The sequence below is a fragment of the Hyaena hyaena genome, unplaced genomic scaffold (assembly GCF_003009895.1).
Source record: "Hyaena hyaena isolate Hyena2069 unplaced genomic scaffold, ASM300989v1 scaffold_261, whole genome shotgun sequence".
NCBI classification, from domain to species: Eukaryota; Metazoa; Chordata; class Mammalia; order Carnivora; family Hyaenidae; genus Hyaena; species Hyaena hyaena.
In genome coordinates, this window is record NW_024080893.1 from 365,311 (window position 1) to 386,517 (window position 21,207).

A 21,207-nucleotide genomic window follows, 5' to 3' on the forward strand; every position below is an offset into this window, starting at 1 on the left:
AACAGACCCAACACTGAAGTGAAATATTCACGACCCGTCCTGTACTCTTTCTTATCTCCCAAAGCAGCCCTGCGGCTTTATTAAGATTAAAGCTGCAACTTGATGGCTGCTCTGTCCAAAAACTCAATTGAGAAAAATCTAAATTTAAGTAAAATGCCGGTCTCATGGACAACACCCTGCCTTCAAATTAAAGAGGATATATCTTGGGGCGCCTGGGTGGCTTAGTCGGTTAAGTGTCTGACTTTCGCTTAGGTCATGATCTCGCAGTTCGTGGGTTCAAGCCCCGCGTCGGGCTCTGTGCTGACTGCCAGCTCAGAGCCTGGAGCCTATTTCGGAGTCTGTATCTCCCTCTCTCTCTCTGACCCTCCCCTGCTCACGCTGCCTCTCTCTCTCCTAGAAATAAATAAAAATATATATTAAAAAAGAGGATATATCTTTGAACTATTTATTAAGCATCATGTATTGCCAGTCATAAATCCAAGTTGAAAATATGCTTTTAGTGGGTCTGTGCTCCTGTGTATAAATCATCACACATGGACACAGTCCATGTGTATATATATATATATACACACATCGTTAGAGGAACAATGAAGCTACGCTGATGGTCAGGCGGAATTAAGAGATACAGAGAGGAAAGTATCAGACAAACAAAGGGTTTCTATGAATAAAAAATAATGAAGCTACTTTTCTTAAGGGTTTGGTAGATGGCCTCTGAAGGGACTTCTTAGAAAGGAGATTCAGAAAACATCTTACATAAGGGTAACATTGTTTGAATTAGGATGCATACCTCTTCCACAAAGACCACATTCATTTAAATGTGAGAATTCTGGTTGTACAGCCATTCATGACTAAGTGCTTCAATCCTTTACTACAAGGAAAAAGATGAACTAGTAGTAATCATTAATAATCAATTTTACGGGAAAGAACAGAACCAGAAATTGACTTTTGAGTTTGTAGATTCCTGACCAAACTTACTGTGAAGAGTCTTTGAGTTTTGCTATTCATTTGCCTTTGAGATTTTACATATGGTGACCCAAATGGCATGGGGATAGGACTCAAATGATGAAAAAGCTAGGAGAAATAAGATCTGATTTATGCATTTAAAGTCAAATGTGCCTTATAGATAAATAACAAATTTATACATTAATTTATCTATAGATACTTAGGCTAATGAGATGATGACGGAAGAAACTGGTTTCTGACTTACTGCAATAAAAATGCCAGACATCATGAAAAAGGAAGATTCAATCTCTGTAAGTTGGCTTTATGTTTTTAAATATAAAAAAATTGCAATTGCAATTGGTTATGATTGCTTTATTGGCTTATAATTTATTGGCTTATAATTTATTGGCTTATAATTTGCAAAAATATCTTAACTAAACTATGTATTTGCGATTCATTCTGTGACAATTGGAGAATTGTGTCCTTGATCAAGTCTCTAACTCCTTATGATACCACTATTTCCACATAAAGCTCAGCTTTAGTTTAGATCACTAAATCAGATCTATACCTCACAATAGTCCTAAGGCTTGCATATATCTTAGAGAATGTTCTACAAGTCTAGCCTGATAACAAAGTAATTAGTTTACTACATTCAGTGAATGGGCAGGGGAGCCCAAAATGATTATTCGTGCTGTCTGAAAAATAATTTTAGTTTCTTGATTGAAATTTAACTCTGATTGACAGAGCAATTTTATAATATACACTTTCAATTCTGCTTCGTAATTTCTGTCTCCTGATGCATATGTGGAGACTTTAGTGCTCTAAGCACTTTTCTAAAAGGCTCATATGAAGATCTCCTGAAAGAGGAAGTGACTTCATTTTGCGAACCATAAACAATCTGAGCATGGACATTGGTCCAGGAATCCACCTAGGTAGGCTGCAGTTGGAAGGAATTTCTTGAGAGGAGAGATGAAATACTTGAAACATTCTTTGTGTATCACTGTGTGGAGAACATTGTCTCAAATCGCGGTATTCTTTTCATGTTCAGATCTAGCTGGAAAAGGAAAATGTCTTCCCCTCTATGCCACTGAAGATGCATTCCCTGAACACTCATGATACTAGGGAGACTGAGGTTGAAGGGCACAGCCAGGAACAGTTGCGACAGCCTTCCATAGGGACAAGGGGCATGTGAACTGAGTGACTCTAGACATCTGCATGAAATTATCCTTGGAGAAGCCAGGGAAAGCTGAAAAAATGGTGAAAATTTGGAGAAAGGAAGTTGGTTTGGTTGGAGTACTTTTGATTTAGAATCAGCTTCAACTGAAAGATGGTATTTCTACAGGTGCAGTAAATCATAATAAGAAATTGGACACCCCACCTCAAAAGCCTGTAACATTCTAAATTTTGACAATGCTTCTCCCCTATAAGTTAAATTCTAAAGCATTTCTAAATTGTAAAAAAAAAACTTAAAAAGGATAATAGAGGAGTTGGTGGGGCAGAAAATAAGATTCATGAAGAAACGTATACATATGCAACTATTTGAAAACAAGAAAAATGACCAATGGGTTAGAAGAAAGAAGGTAGATCTATAAATATTGAAAGTGGCAGATGGCTCTTAAGTGAAAGAGAAAGGTTATATATAAAAAATAGCTTAGGGAACGCAATAAAACTGAACCAAGGAGGCTATTAGATAAATTTTAAACTCCATGAATGTTGTCTTAAATCTAATAAGCTGTCGACATTCTAAAGCTTTGATTCACTATCAACTGTGCATAAATGTTCCCACTTTATTTTTGCGTTTCCCCCAAGCCAAGACAGGCTTCATTCTATTTGTGGGTGGGAAAGAAATTAAATAACTATTGGGACTTAACCCCCTGGGAGTTCTATCCTGTTAGATGAGCTGTTTGACTGTTTATTGGCAATGGCTCTGAGGGCTGTTTGGTTCAGGATGGAGAGCAGTGTATAAATCTAGGCTTTGCCTTCATGTGGGTTCTAATAGTTACTCTGCCTTAAGATTCTTGATTTAACCTCTCAATCTCTTTCAGCTCTTCAAAGTGAGGTAATAATGCATGTCCTCCTCCTAGGGTTGTTTTGAGAATACAATGCAAAACAGATGGGAAAGTGGTTTAAACAAAGGAAAGCTTTTCTAGGCTCAGTCAAGCAGAGAAAGTTGGCATAGTTACAATTAGAAAGAATATGTGAGTAGTACAACATAAGTCTTTAAATCTCTTAAAATGGGATGGTATATTCACTTAAAGTTGCTAGATAATTAGTGTCTAATACCCACATGGCTATTATAGTAAAGAACTTTATAGAAGCCTCGTCAGATAGCTGGATTATAAGCTTTATCACATTCAGCCGTCCATGCCTTAGAGTACTGATGTAGGATTAATAACGAAATTGGACCTAGACCAGGGGTGCATGAATTTGGCTGATGTGACTTGGTGGCACTTTACTCCTTGGGACTAATTGAACCACAGTGGCTATACAGGATTAGTTTAGTTCTGACTAGTAAACCCAGAGTCAGGGGTGCCTATGTGAGTAATCATAGCCCATTGGGATGATTTCTGGGGCACTGAAGAGACTCCCAAACATATCCCACTCTGACCTAAGGACATCTAAATCTTATAGTTAGAACTGGATTATTTTTACTCTAGCCAAACAAGTATTTTTCTCCCATTAAAGTATGTTAAATTTCTTATATTCCAAGGGTTTAGAAATGAAATCTAGAGGCATGCTATAATTTTGCCTGGGTTTTAGCTGACCAGAAATACCCAGAAATCCCTGACTGTTGGGAATCACTTAGGTGATGCCACAGAACTGAATTTGCCTGGGGTAATATATACATTAGTTAGGTCGGTAGTCAGGAAGGATTACATATTCTACAAATATTTACTGAGTATCTATGGGGTACTTATCTGTGGTTGCATATCTCCCATGTAGAATTTGCAGAATCTCCATACAATGATATGAGAGAAATCAGATTATAACCGTCCTCTTAAAATAAAAATAGCATAACTATACAATATCATGTGCTAATTTTTTTCTATGAACATTAGCATACCACACATTTCTGAATTCATAGTGGGCAGGGGTCATGGGTAGGGGAAATGATTAATTGCTGCTCTCACATTCGATTCCACCTAAAATTTGTCTGACTTATATAGACCCCATCTCTTCAGGATGTGTTTTCTTTGGCTGAAAGTGTCATCATAATTTCATCCCCTCCCCCCAACCATTGTAATCCTGGGTCACTTCAATGTAGAAGTTTCTGAGTGAACCAGCATCAAACAGTGCATAGGAAATGGGGATTAGTTTTATGACAAACTTACTTTTGTCCAGCTTCTCCTTGACCTGCACAAGGTCCATACTTATAAGCATACACCAAGCGAGGGATAAAGTCAGATGTTATTGCTATGACAAATGCATTTGTAATAACAGAGAGAATTCCAATGCCTTCAAGAATTCCATACCAAATTCCTAACAAAGAGAAGTGTTATATTAGTTCCAGACACAACAGCAGAGAATAATAAATACAAAAACAACTGGGGTAACTAGTTTCAATAGTCCTTTCCACGGATCCTTACATCTTCCCAAATACTGACACATGTAACCAACAGTAAGAATTTGTACTTGCAAATATCTTGGCACGGAAGGAGTTCCTGTAGAAGTACTTATGTTCATCACTTAACAACTCAGTCAGGATCAGACTTAAGTCAGAGAGTTCTGGTCAATGATAAGGCACCGATATGCTATCCAGTAAGACTGGCACTAATACTGTCCAGCCACTTCCAGCCTGGGAGCTCCTGAAGCATACTGACATCTGTGTGGACCCAGTCCCTGTTGCACTGACCCAGGGTAGGTGCTCACTAAATGTGTGTTTGTTTCATATGTAAGTTAAAGAACACTGTGAGACAAGTACATCCACATTCAAGTCTCTTCTATACACATTGACTGAGCGCCTGTTGCCTCTGTACTAAGCACTGGATGCAGAAATGAATAAAAGATGGTCTCTGGCCCCAGGCAGTTCTCAAGAGGCTGCATCTGATTCAACTCAGCTTCTCTCATCAAAAACCAAAGGCCATCTCTGTCTTTAGAAAACCTGTATCATGTTTTCTGTGACTCAGGCAAACATTTGGGGAAGGGTAAAACAAAGTAAAGCAAATGGAAGATTACTTTAATAAGGTTATAAGTGATAATAAGACAATATTTTAGATTTCAAGATTTTTTTTTTTAATGTTTTATTTATTTCTAGGAGAGAGAGACAGAGACTGCATGAGCAGGGGAGGGTCAGAGAGAGAGAGAGGGAGATACAGACTCCGAAATAGCCTCCAGGCTCTGAGCTGGCAGTTAGCACAGAGCCCGACGAGGGGCTCGAACCCACGAACCGCGAGATCATGACCTAAGCGAAAGTTGGATGCTTAATCGACTAAGCCACCCAGGCGCCCCTTAGATTTCAAGATCTTAAGATAGAAATAACCAAACTGAGAATCTATTTAAGCACAGATTCTCTAGTATCAGAAATAATAAATTTCCAAAAAGGCAACTACTTGTCTAATATTATTTAAAGCTAATGGAACTATTCTTTTGCCAGAATTAAGTCATCTTACATGGAAATCAGAAGTAAAAATCTAAAGTTGCTGTCTGATTTTATCTAGATGGTTAATATCTTAAAAAAATTCAAATCCAACTTACCTATGTCTTTGGCCCTTGAAGCTAAAGGCCGTCTCCACTGTGTGACAAATTTGTAAGCATCAAGTCGGATTTCAATTATGTTATTCAGTAAGGCCAGAAGTGGTGCTAGGGGGAAAGCTGCCACAAAGATAGTTGTGAATCCAAACTGAAGAACTAGAGAATAAAAAACAAAAAAGAACAAAGGGTATTGGTTTGCTATTACTATATTCAAAAGGGTAATTATCTGAATGTGTCCTTGTCTTCACCCATATTTTTCCCAATATTGAAGCTACAGGAAACATCTCTACCAGAAAGATGGCCAGGACACTGGAGAAACAGGCACTTGCTGGTCCTGAAAGGAATGACATCGTAGGAGAAACGATCAGACCTAGGACCCAGATCTTGTTTTCTAAATACCATTTTCTAATAAGTGGAATAAAGCTCCTTGAAGAAATGTTCGCTTCCTGAGCTATGGCAGGGAAAATACAAGGGGAGTCTGGAATATCTCATGATGTCAGAAAGTTATGAAGACCTTGAAATAGAATGAGGAACATATCAGTAGGACACAGGACAAGCTTGAAGAAGTTACCAGTGCCCAAAGCTAGGACAATATGTACAACAAAATAGATGATAGTGTTGAGTTACAATCCGAAGACTAAGTCCATACTGATATAAATAACTGAATAAGCGAGAGAGAAGGGATTGCTCCTCCTTATGGTAGAATTTTAATTAGTAAATTAGAAAATAAATGTATAAAATAAATATGAAAGGAATGATAAAAATAGAAAATCACCATTGGTCAAAAATATCACAGTAGTAATTGTTGCAGGCAAGAACCACCAAAGAATGCTAAAATTAATAGGGGGAATTATAGTGAAAAAATACATTTATATTTCCTTTCATGATAGTAATTACAAAGGGAAAAATTATCTTTACAGTGGAAAAACCTGGTAGCTGTCACCTTCACCAAGTAAATATTACCAGTAATAAGACATATTGACATCAGATACCCATATATGATAGATATACTGAAGTGAGCACATCATTTCTGTGGTGGTCTTGCCAAAAAAGGCATAACCTCAAGCTAATCATAAGAAAACATCAAATAAACCCAAACTGAAGGACCTTCTACTGAATTCTAAACCAGTACTCTTCAAATGTATCAAGATCATGAAAAACAAAGAACTGTCATAGATTGGAAGAAACTAAGGAGACACAACATCAACATCCAATGCTGGATCTTGGATGGATCTTGAATGGGTCATGGACAAGAAAAAGACCACGGAAAAACTGGTAATATTAAATAAGGTTTGTGATTAGTTATTAGTGCTGTTGATATGTTAATTTTCTGGGTTCAATAAATATAGTTCATAACCTAAGGTTCATAACCTAAGATGTTAACATTAGGTGAAAACAAGGTGAAGAGTATATGGGAACTCTGTATTCTTTTGGCAACTTTGCAAAAACAAAATGTCAAAAACAAATCAAAACCAAAAGAAGAAAAAGGCAGTCCCTGATGCAAAACAACAAGATGGCATAATTGAACATTAAAAAATACAATTGGGCACTGTGAATTGCAAAAAAGTACTTGATTAAATGGATGGCTGTATGGTTTGTTTTTGCTTTTAGACTGTTAGAAGGTAACAATAAAATAATGAAATTTATATACCATTTCTATGTAACAGCCACTGTTCTAATTACTTCACATATTTGATTTTCACAAAAGCCCTATTATATAGGCATATTACCTACCTTTATTTTACAGGTGAAGAAACGGAAGCACTAAGAGGTCAAGTGACTTGTTTGACATATAACTAAGAGGCAATTCTAATGTATAACATGGTTCCAAAGTCCTGAAGAATCTATTCATCTCATCTCTGTGACACTGACACTGCCACCTCCAGGATGTCACCTTTCTTTGGTCATATTCATACTCCGTGCCTATGCTACTGGCTTTTCGCCCACCAATAGATCTAGGCATTCCCCTTAGTTTTTCCCTTGGTTTCATCTTTCTCTTGACTTTCCTCCTTCCTTAGGTAAATCCATCTACTCTTGACTTCATTACTATCTCTGAGAAGGATTCTTAATTCCCTATCTGTTACCCTCTTAACAGGAAATTGTCTCCTATTATGCTGTAGAAGCAGCACTCTCCAAACTTTGAATTCAATCTTAAACTTCAATCTCATCCTTAAATCTATTACTGCTTTCATGTTCTCCCTCCCTCCAGATTTGTCTTGCATAAAAACCGGCTCTCATCTAGCTCAGTTTTCACAACCAGTAACCTCCAAGTGTCCATTCTTCCTACTAGAGTTTAGAATCTAATGTTCTAATTGGCTTCTCTGCCTCAGACTTTCACCTCCTCCCTCCTCTCACTGCTGTCAGTATTAGTTAAAGCCCATAATTAGTCCTTTCCCTATTTCACATGTTTCTGAAAGTTCTCATTGGCTACAGACTAAATCCCAAACTTTTCACTGTGCCATTCAACTATCTTCCAAGCTTTGTATCCAAACATACCTCAAGCCTAGACATGTTTCCCAAACAATCCTCTACTGTAGCTGCACTGGATTTCTAGTTTGATGGGTCATGTCATATACTTAATGTTTTTGTTCATACTCTGCTAAAATTCTATTTTTCAAGGGTAAGCTCAACGTGACCTCTGGTGGAATTCTCATAATTGTAGTTAGCTATTGCTTCCTTAGTAGCTCCTGCAACTCTGCTTACATTGGAGAACTTATTTTGTCTTGATTTTATGGCTCTTCTCCTGCATGGCACTGAGTCCTGTTTAAGTCTTTGATCTATTACAAGTTAATTTTTGTCAGTGGTGTAAGACAGGGGTCAAATTTAATTTTACTGCATTTGTTTATCCAGTTTTTCCAACATCATTTGTTGAGGAGACTATTCTTTCCTCACTGGGCATTCTTGGTTCCCATGTTGAGTATACCTGTGGGAGTCCAATTTTGGGCTTTCTATTCCATTCCATTGGTCTATGTGTTTAATTTTATGCTAGTAATATACTGTTTTTGTTACCACAGCTTTATAATATTGTTTGAAATTAAGAAGTGTGGGATCTCCAACTTTGTTCTTTTTATCAGGATTGCTTTGGCTATTTGGGGCCCTTTGTGGTTTCATACAATTTATTTTCCTGTTTCTGTGAAGAATAGCAGTGGTATTTTAATAGGGATTGCACTGAATCTACAGATAGCTTTGGCTAGTATGGACATTTCCTCAACATTAATTCTTCCAATCCATGAACACAGGATGTCTTTCCATTTGTTTGTGTCTTCTTCAACTTCATTCAGCAAAATCTAGTAGTTTTCATTGTACAGATCTTTCACTTCTTGGTTAAATTTATTCCTAGTTATTGATTTTGATGCTATTATAAATGAATTTTCTATCAGATGTTTCTTTATTAGTGTATAGAAATGCAAATGATTTCAGTTGTTTGCATATCCTACAACTTTGCTGAAATTGTTGATTAATGCTGACAGGTTTTTGTTTGTTTTTGGTTGAGTCTTTGAAATTTCCTATATGCAAAATCATGTCATCTGCAAATACTGACAATTTTACTTTTTTTCTGATCTGGATGCCTTTTCTTTGCTTGCCTAATTACACTAGCTAAAATTTCCAGTACTATATTGACTATGAGTAGGGAGAGTGGGCATTCTTGTCTTCTTGATCTTAAAGAAAAGCTTTCAATTGTTCTCCATTGAGTATAATATTAGCTGTGGGTTTATCACATATGGCTTTTATTATGTTGACGGATGCTCCTTCTATACCCAATCTGTTGAGAGGTTTCATAATGAAAAGATAATGTATTTTAAACACTGCTTTTTCTGATGCTATTGAGATAATCATATGATTTTTATCTCTCATTCTATTAGTGGATTACAGGTGACTTGGACATTTTCAACTAACCTGAATCCCAAAGATAAATCCCATGTGGTGATGGTGTTTGAAGTCAAGAACACATTAAAATGATTAGTTTGCTAATATTTTGTGGAGAATATTTGCATTTATATTCATCCAGTATATTAATTTATAGTTTTCTTATAGTATCCTTATTTGGTTTTGGTATCAGGGAAATGTCGGTCTCACAGAATGAGTTTGGAAGTGTTCTCTCCTATTTTTTGGAATAGTTTGAGAAGGATTGGTATTAATTCTTCTTTACATGTTTAATAGAATTCATTCGTGAAGCCATATGGTCCCATGGTTTGCTGTGGTGGGATATTTTTTTTTATTATAGACTTATTCTCTTTACTTGTTAGTGGTCTGTTCAGATTTTCTATTCCTTCTTGATTCACTCTTGGTAGGTTGTAATTTTAGAAATATATCCATTTCTCCTAGATTACCTAACTTGTCATCATGTAATTATTCATTAGAGTCTCTTATTATCCTATGTATTTCAATACCTGTTGTATTATCTCCTTTTTCATTTCTAATTTTATTTGAGTCTTCTTTTTTCTTAGTCCAACTTAAGATTTGTAAATTATGTTTACTTTTTCAACAAATCAGGTCTTAGTTTTGTTGATCTTGTCTATTGGTTTTCTGGTCTCTTTCACTTATTTCTGTTCTGATCTTTATTATTTCCTTCCTTCTGGTAATTTTGGGCATAGATTGTCTTTTTTCCTAGTTTCTTGAGGTATAAAGTTAGGTTATTTGATATCTTTTTGATTTCTTCATATATGCATTTATTGCTATAAATTTTACCTTAAAAAACTGTCATTGTTACTTCTGGGGAAAATAGCAGAGTAAAACGATCCTAAGCTCACCTTGTCCCATGGATACACCTAGATAACACTCACACCAGTATAAATAACTGAGAAAATGACCCAAAGATGGTAAGAACAGACTCTCTACAGCTAATCATAAAGAGGCCACATAAAAAATGGTAGGAAGGTTAAAGACACAATTGGTAACCAAACTTGCTCATGAGACTGTGGGAGGAAAGGGCACCACAAGGAAGGATAGGGAGAAGAGCAGGCCCCACGGGAAGTACCCCAGGCATGGGGGACCAGCTTTGGGAAGGTGAATTCCCATTAACATTTGGCTTTGTAAAAACTTAAGTTAAACACCTCTGGCTTTCAGTCAGTGGGTATGAATATTTGGAACTTTTAGAAATTAGCAGCTCAGCTCTGAGAGAACCAGAGGGGGATAGGAAACTGAGTTCCTACCCTTAAAGAGACAGCACAACAAATAATACTGCTTGGATACAGCATAGAAACAGCAGTTTGAAACACACCTTGGCTATACAGAAAGGAGATGTATTTGCTAATCTCAAAACATGCTGGAGGGGCAGAGCCCTTTAGGAGATTTCCCCAGGAACAAAAGAGCTGGTGGGTGCCATTTCCTTTCCTGTCCCCCAGTCTAGAGCCATGGACACCTGTAAAAATCACTGTGAATACTCTCCACCCAGCTTGCTAACTCACCTTGCCCCTATGCTCTCCTACAATCTTGCCCCATCAAACCCACCTGTGGCAGGAGTCTATTCAAAGCAGTGCCACAAACGTGGAATTGTGCAAGTAGCCCCTACAGTGGCCAGCACCACTCCAAAGTGACTCATGCCCTGGAGAGAGGGGAAGATAACTACACATACCAGTTCAACTGCAACCCCAGCAGGGGGCTGGGGACATATCTGGTCTAATTGCAGGTCCTTCCCATCAACAAAAGCCTACCAGGGGAGAAAAGAGGGAGTGCACTCTGCAGTTTGGTATGACTACAGCTGTGGCAAATGCCTGGTCTGATCCACTCAAGCCCAAGGTGGTCCCAGACTGGCCCACTAAGAAACAGGGCCTAAACCTGCTCACAATAGGCAAAGAGAGCCATAGCAAATGACTGGACTGAAGGCAAAAGCAGCTTAGCCACAATAGGTCACATAAAACACAGAGAGGAGATATTCCTGAAGTGCCAGTTTCTGGTGAACAGGAGACATGGCACTGCAGGTCAGTACAGGACCTCTTCTTTATAAGGCCACTACTTTCAAGACCAGGAGATGTAGTTGACTTTTTTAACACATAGAAACAGACCGGCAAAATGAGACAAAAGAATATATCTCAAATGAAAGAATAGAACAAAATAACAGCAAAAGAGTTACACAAAACAGAGGTAAGCAATATGCCTGATAAAGAACCCAATGGTCATAAAAATACTCCCTGTACTTAAAAGTAGAGGATCTCAGTGAGATCCTCAAGAAAGAGACAGAAAATAGAGGTGAAGAACTCAATAACTAAAATTAAAAAATACATTAGAAGAAATAGATAGGAGACTAGAGAACGAAGAATAGATCAGTGACCTGGACGACAGAATTGGAAAGCAAAGGAACTGAACAGGAAAAAGAAAAAAAAATGAGAATAGGTTAAGGCAACTCAGCAATATCAACAAGTGGAACAGCTTTCTTCCTATAGGGATCACAGAAGAGAGAAATTAAAGGGTGCCCCCAGACAAAATTTTAAAAGCAGCAAGAGAAAACAGTTATATACAAAGGAAACCCCATAAACCTATCAGCTGATTTTTCAACAAAAACTTTGCAGGCCAGAAGGGAGTGGCATGATATATTCACGTTCTGAAAGGAAAACAAAAAAACAAAAAACAAAAAAAACCTGTGAACAAGAATACCCTATCCAGCAAGGCTATCGTTCATAATAGAAGGAAAGATAAAGAATTTCCCAGACAAATAAAAGTTATAGGAATTCACCACTAAATCAGTCTGACAAGAAATGTTGAAGGGAACTCTGGGTGGAAAGGAGAAACCATAAGCAAGAGTAAGAAAGCAGGAAGCAAAAAGCAGAAAATTATATCTATAAAAATCAGTCAGGGATTCACAAATAAAAGGTTATAAAGCATGACATCATATACCTAAAACATGGGGAGAGACTGTAATAAAAATTTAGTGCTTTTACAGTGGGTTCAAACTTAAGTGATCATCAACTTAATATAGACTGCTGTATGCATAAGATGTTATATATAAACCCAGTGGTAACACAAATAAAAAACCAATAATAGATACACAAAAATTAAAGAAGTCCAAGTATATCACTAAAGAAAGCCATCAACCTGTGAGAGAAGAGAGCAAGAGAAGAACAGAGAACTACAAAAACAACCATAAAACCAGTAACAAAATGGCAATATGTACATATCTATCAGTAATTACTTTGAATGTACATGGAGTAAACACTTCAATCAAAAGACACAGGGTGACTGAATGGATAAAAAAACAAAGTAAGACCCTTGGGGCGCCTGGGTGGCTCAGTCGGTTAAGCTTCCAACTTTGGTTCAGGTCATGATCTCACGGTTCGTGGATTTAAGCCCCACGTCAGGCTCTGCTGACAACTAGCTCAAGAGTCTGCAGCCTGTTTTGGGTTCTGTGTCTCTTTCTCTCTCTGAACCTCCCCTGCTTATGCTGTCTCTATCAGAAATAAATAAAACAAAGAAACAAACCAAAAAAGTAAGACCCATCTAGATGCTGCCTACAAAAGACCTACTTCAGACCAAAAGACACATAGAAATTGAAAGTGAAGGGAAAAACATTTGTCATGCAAATAGAAGTGAAAAGAAAAGCCGGAGTAACGATATTTACATCAGACAAAATAGACTTTAAAACAAAGACTGTAACAAAAGACAAAAAAAGGATACTGTGTATTTATAAAGAGAACAATCCAATAAGAAGATATAATTGTATTTATGCACCCAACATGCACCCTAATACATAAAACATCTAATAAGAAACATAAAGGAAGTAATCAATAGCAATACAATAATCGAAAACTTTAACCCTCTATTTACATCAATGGATAGATCTTCCAAACAAAATCAACAAGGAAACAGTGGCTTTGAATGACACATTGGAACATACGGATCTAGCAGATATATTCAGAACATCTCACCCTAAAACAGAATACACCTTCTTTTCAAATGCACATGGAACATTATCCAGAATAGATCATGTTAGGTCAAAAAACAAATCTCAACAAATTCAAAGCCTGAAATCATATCACGCCTCTTATCTGACCAAAATTGTATGAAACTAGAAATTAGCCACAGAAAAAATCTGGAAAGGACACATATATATGGAGGTTAAATAACATGTTACTGAAAAATAAATGAGTCAACCAAGAAATCAAAGAGGAAATCAAAGGATACATGGAGACAAATGAAAATAAAAATACAATGGTCCTAAATCTTTGGGATGTAGTAAAAGCTCTTCTAAGAGGGAAGATTATAGCTATACAGACCTACCTCATGAAGCAATAAAAAAATCTCAAACAATCTAACCTTATACCTAAAGGAGCTAGAAAAATAAGAACAAACAAAACCCCCAAAGAGAAAAGAAAAAAAAAGATTGCAAAAGAAATAAATGAAATAGAAAATGAAAACACATTAGAACAAATCGATAAAACCACATTTGTGGTTCTTTGCAAAGATCAACATAAAAAAATATCCAGAGTCATAAAAAAATAAAGGACTCACATAAAATCTGTAAATGAAAAAGGAGAAATAACAATCATCACAGCTATAAAAAAGATTATAAGAGAACATTATGTAAAACTATATGCCAACAAATTCGACAATAACAGAAGAAATGAATAATTTACTAATATATAATCTCCTAAAACTAGATCAGGAAAAAAATAGAAAATTTGAACAGAATGATTACCAGCAATGGAATTGAATTAGTAATCAAACACTCCCAACAAAGGTCCAGGACAGATAGCCTCACAGACGAATTCTACCAAACATTTAAGGAAGAGTTAATTTCTATTCTTCTCAAACTACTCCTAAAAATAGAAGAGGAAGGAAAACTTCCAAATTAATTCTATAAGGCCATCAGTACACTGACACCAAAACCAGATAAAGATACCACAGAAATGAGAATCACAAGGCAGCATTTCTGATGAACACAAATGCAAAAAACCTCAACAAAATATAAGCAAATCACATCCAATAATGCATAAAAAAAAATCATTCATCATGATCAAGTGGGATTCCTGTGATACAAGGGTGTGTTCAATATTCATAAATCAGTCACACAATTCATCATGTTAATAAGAGGGTGGGAACTATATGATCATTTCAAAAGATGCAGAAAAAGTATTCAACAAAATAAAATATCCATTCATGATAAAAATCTTCAACAAATAAGTTTGCAGGCAACATATTTCAACATAATAAAAGCTATATATGAAAAACCCACAGCATCACACTTAATGGGGAAAAACTGAAACCTTTTCCTCTACAATCAGGAACAAGACAAGGATGTCCACTCTCACCACTTTTATTCAACATAGTACTGGAAGTCCTAGATACAGAAATCAGACAAGAAAAAGAAATAAAAGGCATCTAAATTGCTAAGGAAGAAATAAAACTTTCATTATTTGCAGATGACATGATACCATATATAGGAAACCCTAAAGACTTCACCAAAAAACTACCAACACTGATAAATGAGTTCAGTAAAGTTGTGGGATCTAATATCAATATACAGAAATCTGTTGCATTTCTATATCCTAAAGATGATGTAGCAGAAAGAGAAATTAGTAAAACATCCTCATTTACAATTGCATCAAAAATAATAAAATACCTAGGAATAAACTTAACCAAGGACGTGAAGAACTTGTACTCTGAAAACTATAAAACATTGATTAAAGAAATCGAAGATGACAGAAACAAATGAAAATATATTTCACACCCATTGACTGGGAAAATTAATATTATTAAAATGTCTATAAAGCAATCTACAGATTTAATGAAATCCCTATCAAAATATCAACAGCATTTTTCCTAGAAGTAAAACAAGTCATCCAAAAATTTAAATGGACTCACTAGAGACCCCCAAATAGCTAATACAGTCTTGAAACAGAAAAAAAAATTGGAGACACTGTAATCCCAGATTTCAAGATATACTACAAAGGTATAGTAATCAAAACAGTATGGTACTGGCACAAAAATAGATAGATCTATGAAACACAAAAGAGTCCATAAATAAACCCACAATTACATGGTCAAATAATCTGACAAAGGAGGAAAGAATATACAGTTGGAAAAAGTCTCTTCAACATATGTGGGGAAAATTGGAAAGCTACATGAAAAGAATAAAACTGGAACACTTTCTCATTGAATACACAAAAATAAACTAAAAATGGATTAAAGACCTAATGCGAGACCTGAAACCATAAAAATCCTAGAAGAGAGCACACATTGTAACTTTTCTGACATCAACCATAGCAACGTTTTTCTAGATATGTCTTCTAAGTCAAGAGAAACAAAAGCCAAAATAAACTATTGGGACTGTATCAAAATAAACACTTTTGCACAGCAAAAGAAACAATTCAAAAAGACGACCTATTGAATGGAAGAAGATATTTGCAAATGATATATATGATAAAGGGGTTAATATCCAAAATATACAAAGAACTTACACAATTCAACCTCTCCCCCCTACCCCCAATAATGCAATTAAAGGTTAGGCAGAAGACATGAACAGACATTTCTCCAAAGAGGACATACAGATGGCCAACAGATACATGAAAGGGTGCTCAACATCACTCATCATCAGGAAATGCAAATCAAAACCACAATGAGATATTATCTCACACCTATTGGAATAGCTAAAATCAAAAGCACAAGAAACAAGTGTTGGAGAGGATGTGGGGAAAAAAGGCACCCTGTGCACTGCTGATGGAAATGCAAACTGTGCAACCATTTGAAAAACAGTATGGAGATTTCTCAGAAAATTGAAAATATGATTACCATATGATTCAGTTATTCCACTACTGGGTATTTACCCAAAGAATACAAAAACACTAATTTAAAAATGTACCCCTATGTTTACTGCAGCATTATTTACAATAGCTAAGATATGGAAGCAACTCAAGAATGCACGATACATGTATGAATGGATAAAGAAGGGGTGGTATTTATATACAATGGAATACTCAGCCATCAAAAAAGAAATGAAATCTTGCCATTTGCAACATGAGTGGATCTAGAATGTACAATGCTAAATGAAATAAATCAGTGAGAAGAAAACAAATACCATATGGTTTCACTCCTATGTGGTATTTAAGAAACAAAGAAAAAAAAAAAAGACCAAAAAAATAATAATTCTGACTCTTAAACATAGAGAACAAACTGGTAGTTAACAGACGGGAGGAGGCTGGAGGGCCTGGGTAAAATAGGTGAAGGGAATGCAGAGTACACTTATGGATGAGCACTGAGTAATGTATAGAATAGTTGAATCACTATATTGTACACCTGAAATTAATACAACACTGTATGCTAATTACACTGAAATAAAAGAATAAACTATCTTTGTCCTATAGGTTTTGGCATGTTGTATTTCATTTTTATTTGTTCTGGAATACTTTATTTTTCTTTTGATTTCTACTTTGCCCCTTTGGTTGTTCAGAAGTATGTTTTTTAGTTTTCACATATTTATAGATTTAAAGCTTTTCTCTTGTAGATTTCCAATTTCATACCACTGTGGTTGGAATATTTAGTTGGTAGGATTTCAATCTTCTTAAATTTGCTGATTTATTTTGTGTCCTGCCATATGATATATTGTGGAGAACATTCCATACACACAATGAGAAGAATATGTATTCTGCTACTGTTGGTTGGACTGTTCTATATATGTTTAAGTCCATTTGGTCTAAAGTTTGGTTCAGTTCCAATGTTTCCTTGTTGATTTTCTGTCTGGATGATTTATTCACTGCTGATAGTGGAGTATTGAAGTACCCTAGTATTATTGTATTGTTGGTCTATTTCTCTCTTCAGATCTATTAGTATTGGCTTAATATATTTAGGTGCTCTGATGTTGAGTGCATATATATTTATCACTATTATATCTTCTTGATGTATTGCCTCCTTTATCGTTATATAATGATTTTCTTTGTCTTGTTACCATTTTTGTCTGGAATTCTATTTTGTTTGACAAAAGTATAGCCAATCCTACTTTTTTTCATTTCTTCTTCCATTGCATAGAGTATCTTCTTCCATTCCTTTACTGTGGGCCCAAGTGTGTCTTTAGAACTGAAATGAGTCTCCTACAAGCAGCTCTTATTTAGTTGGCTCTTATTTTTTAATTCATCCAGGCACTTTGTACCCTTTCATTGATGGATTCAATTCATTTGCATTTAGAGTGATTATGGATATATAGGAACTTACTACTGCCATCTTACCATATACCTTCTGGTTATTTTGTATTTATTTTGTTTCTTTTCTCCTTTGTTTCTGTCTAACTCTGATGTTGGTGTTTTCCATTGTGATATCCTCAGTCTTTTTTTTTTTTTTTTTAATGTTTCATGAATCCACTCCAGAATTTTGCTTTGTAGTTACTATCAGCCTTACGTAAAATATCTCAGGGATAAAACAGTTCGTTTTGTACTGATAGGAACTTATCTTCATTTGCCTATAAAGCCTCCACAATTTTATAAAGCCTCCCTTTTTATTTTTGATGTTACAGTTTACCTCTTTTTATGCTGTAAATTAAGAAATTATAGTAGCTATAATTACTTTACTCTTTTCCTTCAATCTTTATACTATATTAAGGGGTTAATACATCATCCTATTATAGTTTTCGATTCTGAATTTATTTTTCACCTTTACCAGAGTTTTATGTACTTTCACATATTTTTATGTCACCAATCAGCATCTTTTCATTTTAGCTTGAAGAACTCTTCAACATTTCTTGCAAGGTAGGTATAGTGGTAGTAAACTATTTTAGCTTTTGTCTGGGAAAGCCTTTATTTATTCTTCATATATGAGGGAAAACTGCCAGATAAGGTGTTCTTGGTGGGTAATTTTTATCTCTCAGTACTTTAAATGTCATTCCATGGCTTCTGGCCTGTAGGGTTTCTGCTGAGAAATCTGCTGATAGCCTAATGAGGATTCTTTTTAGGTTACTTGCCCCACCCCAGCCCCCTCACCTCCTGCCCCTCCTGCCTCTAAAATTCTTTATTACTGATTTTAACTGTTTCATTATAATGTGCGTTGGAGAAGAGGTTTTTTTTTTTTTTTTAATTTGCATTGAGGTAAGAGGGTGTTCAATTAGCTTTGTGCATTTCTGTGTCCAATTCCTTCCTATGATTTATGAAGTTTTCAGCTATTATTTCTTTCAATAAACTCTCTCTCTTTAAAATCATCTCTGAGCTAAACATGGTTTTTTATATGCCAAGTGCTTATACTTACAAATACTTATGTAATATTTTGCCTCTTGGCTCCAAAGCCTAAATTATTTACTATCTAGCGAAGTTCTTGATTTCTGTTCTCAGTTATATTCTTTTCTACATGAAAATGTTCCTTGTGATGCTGTTAGGCAGATAAAGAAGGAGATGATCACTTCAATCTGGTCATCGATTAAGCCTGGCTGGTTTTGGATGACAGTTTTTATAAAGTGTGGTCCACCTCTATTTTTTCTTGTTCTTTGGCTGTGACTGAGAATCTATTGGGTCTTTATCTCCTCAGTCCTGAACGACTGTGAGAGGTTCAATTCTGTCCTTTGGGAGGTTTCAATGTTAGCTTCTTGCTCATTACATCTTTAAAATATTGTATTATTAGAGATAAAAAGTGATTTTACATAAAGCTAAAAATGTCAACAGTAAACTAGGAAAATCCTAAATTGTCTACACATAATAAAACAGCTTCAAAATATATAAAGGAAAAGTTGACAGAACTAAAAGAATAAATTCACAATCATATGTGGGAATTTTAATATACTTTTCTTAGTAAAATAGTATCTTAGTAGATAATATCTTGTAGAGAAAGCAGTAGATAAAATAAAAATATCTTAGTAGATAAAGTAGACAAAGTTTAATAAGAACACAGAAGATAAAAACAACACAATTAAACAATCTTGACTAATTGATATATGTAGAACATTATACTCAATAACTGCAGAACACACTTGAAACACTCACTAAAACAGACAATATACCAGGGCATAATGCAAATCCCAACATATATGAAACAATTGAAATAACAGAGAATATCCTCTGACCACAGTGAAATTAAATTAGAAATTAGTGACTGAGGGATAACTAGAAAATCCCCGGATATTTTGATAGTAAGCAACACATTACTAAAAAATACATATATCAAAATTGAATGGCAATGGAAGGTACCTTAACAATGAAAATAAAACATGTTAAAATTTATAGGATGCAGCTTAGTGTTCATAGCGAAAAGTATAGCTCTACATGCCTATATTGGATAAGAATAAAAGCTGAAAATCAGTGATTGAAGCTTCCTTCTTAAGATGCTGGGAAAAGAGAACATTAAGCTCAAATAACACATAAGAAAGTAAATAAATTAAAAGCAGAAATTAATGAAAGAGAAAGCAAATGCATAATAGGGAATTAAAATCAACAAAGCACAAGTTGATTTTTTTTTGAAAAGATTAATAAGTTTCTTGCCAGACTGTTAAAGAGAAAAAAGAAAAGTACTATAAATGAAACTATAAATGAAAAAGAGAACAATATTACAGGTCTTATATAATAAAGAGTTAATAAGAGGGTATTTTAAAGAATTTTGTTCCACTAAATCTGAATATTTACATGAAATGGATAAATTTCTTAAAACACACAATTAGGAAACAGGTATCAAATGGATACTAGAAATAGAAAATTGTATTAAATAAATTACATCTACAGTTAGAAATCTTCCCACAAGGAAAATTCCATGTCTAGCTGACTTCACTGAGTTCTTCCAAATATATATGTAAGAAATAATAATCTTACATAAGCTGTTTAAAGGAATAGGAAATAAAGGGGAAAATTATCTGAATCAGAGGTCATCATAACAATTACACCAAACTCTGGAAGAAATATTACAAAAAAAAAGACTATAGTATATGTTTCATGAACTTATATACAAATATTAGCAAATTAAATTTGGCAATAAAAGCAAAAACAGTACGACCAAGTGAATATTTTTTCCAATTCTGCTAGGAGGTTGTAACAACTTTAACAACAAAATCAATCCATGAAATTCGCCACATTAGATTTAGAAGAATAATTTGATAGAACTTAATTATAAGTGATGAGAACTTAATTATAAGTGATGATAACTCTCAGCAACCTAGGGATATAAGTAAACTTCTTAAACTTGACAAAATGTTTGTTCATGGCAAGGTTGGAGGATAAACGAGTAGCCAAGCACAGAGGATTTTTAGGACAGTGAAAATATTCTGTAAAATATTATAAGGACAGATATATGTCATAATATATCTGCCCAAACCAATTGAATGTAAAACACCAAGAGTAAAGTAAACTATGGACTAAGGTGATTATGATGTGTTAATGTAGGTTCATCTTTTGTAGAAAATATGCCACTTTTTTCAATTTTGTGGTAAACCAAAAACTGCTCCAAAAACATAAAGTCTTAAAAAATCAAGACTTCCCACCAGCAGTGCAAGAGGGGTCCCTTTTCTCCACATCCTCACCAACATCTGTTGTTTCCTGAGTTTTTAGCCATTCTGACAGGTGTGAGGTGGTATCTCATTACGGTTTTGATTTGTATTTCCCTGATGATGAGTGATGTTTAAGATCTTTTCATGTGTCTTAGTCATCTGGATGTCTTCTTTGGAAAAAAGTCTATTCG

The 21,207-nt window shown here is 35.1% G+C and overlaps 1 protein-coding gene across 1 annotated transcript in view; it reads right to left on the reverse strand.

Moving 5' to 3' along the window:
* Positions 1-21,207, reverse strand: part of ANO4 (anoctamin 4) — a 240,671-nt gene that overhangs the window by 19,958 nt on the left and 199,506 nt on the right. The window contains exons 22-23 of the mRNA XM_039245598.1: positions 5,638-5,790; positions 4,275-4,422 (exon numbers count right to left, since the gene is read on the reverse strand). Of these exons, the coding sequence (XP_039101529.1) occupies positions 4,275-4,422; positions 5,638-5,790 (301 nt within the window). The remainder of the gene's footprint in view (positions 1-4,274; positions 4,423-5,637; positions 5,791-21,207) is intronic.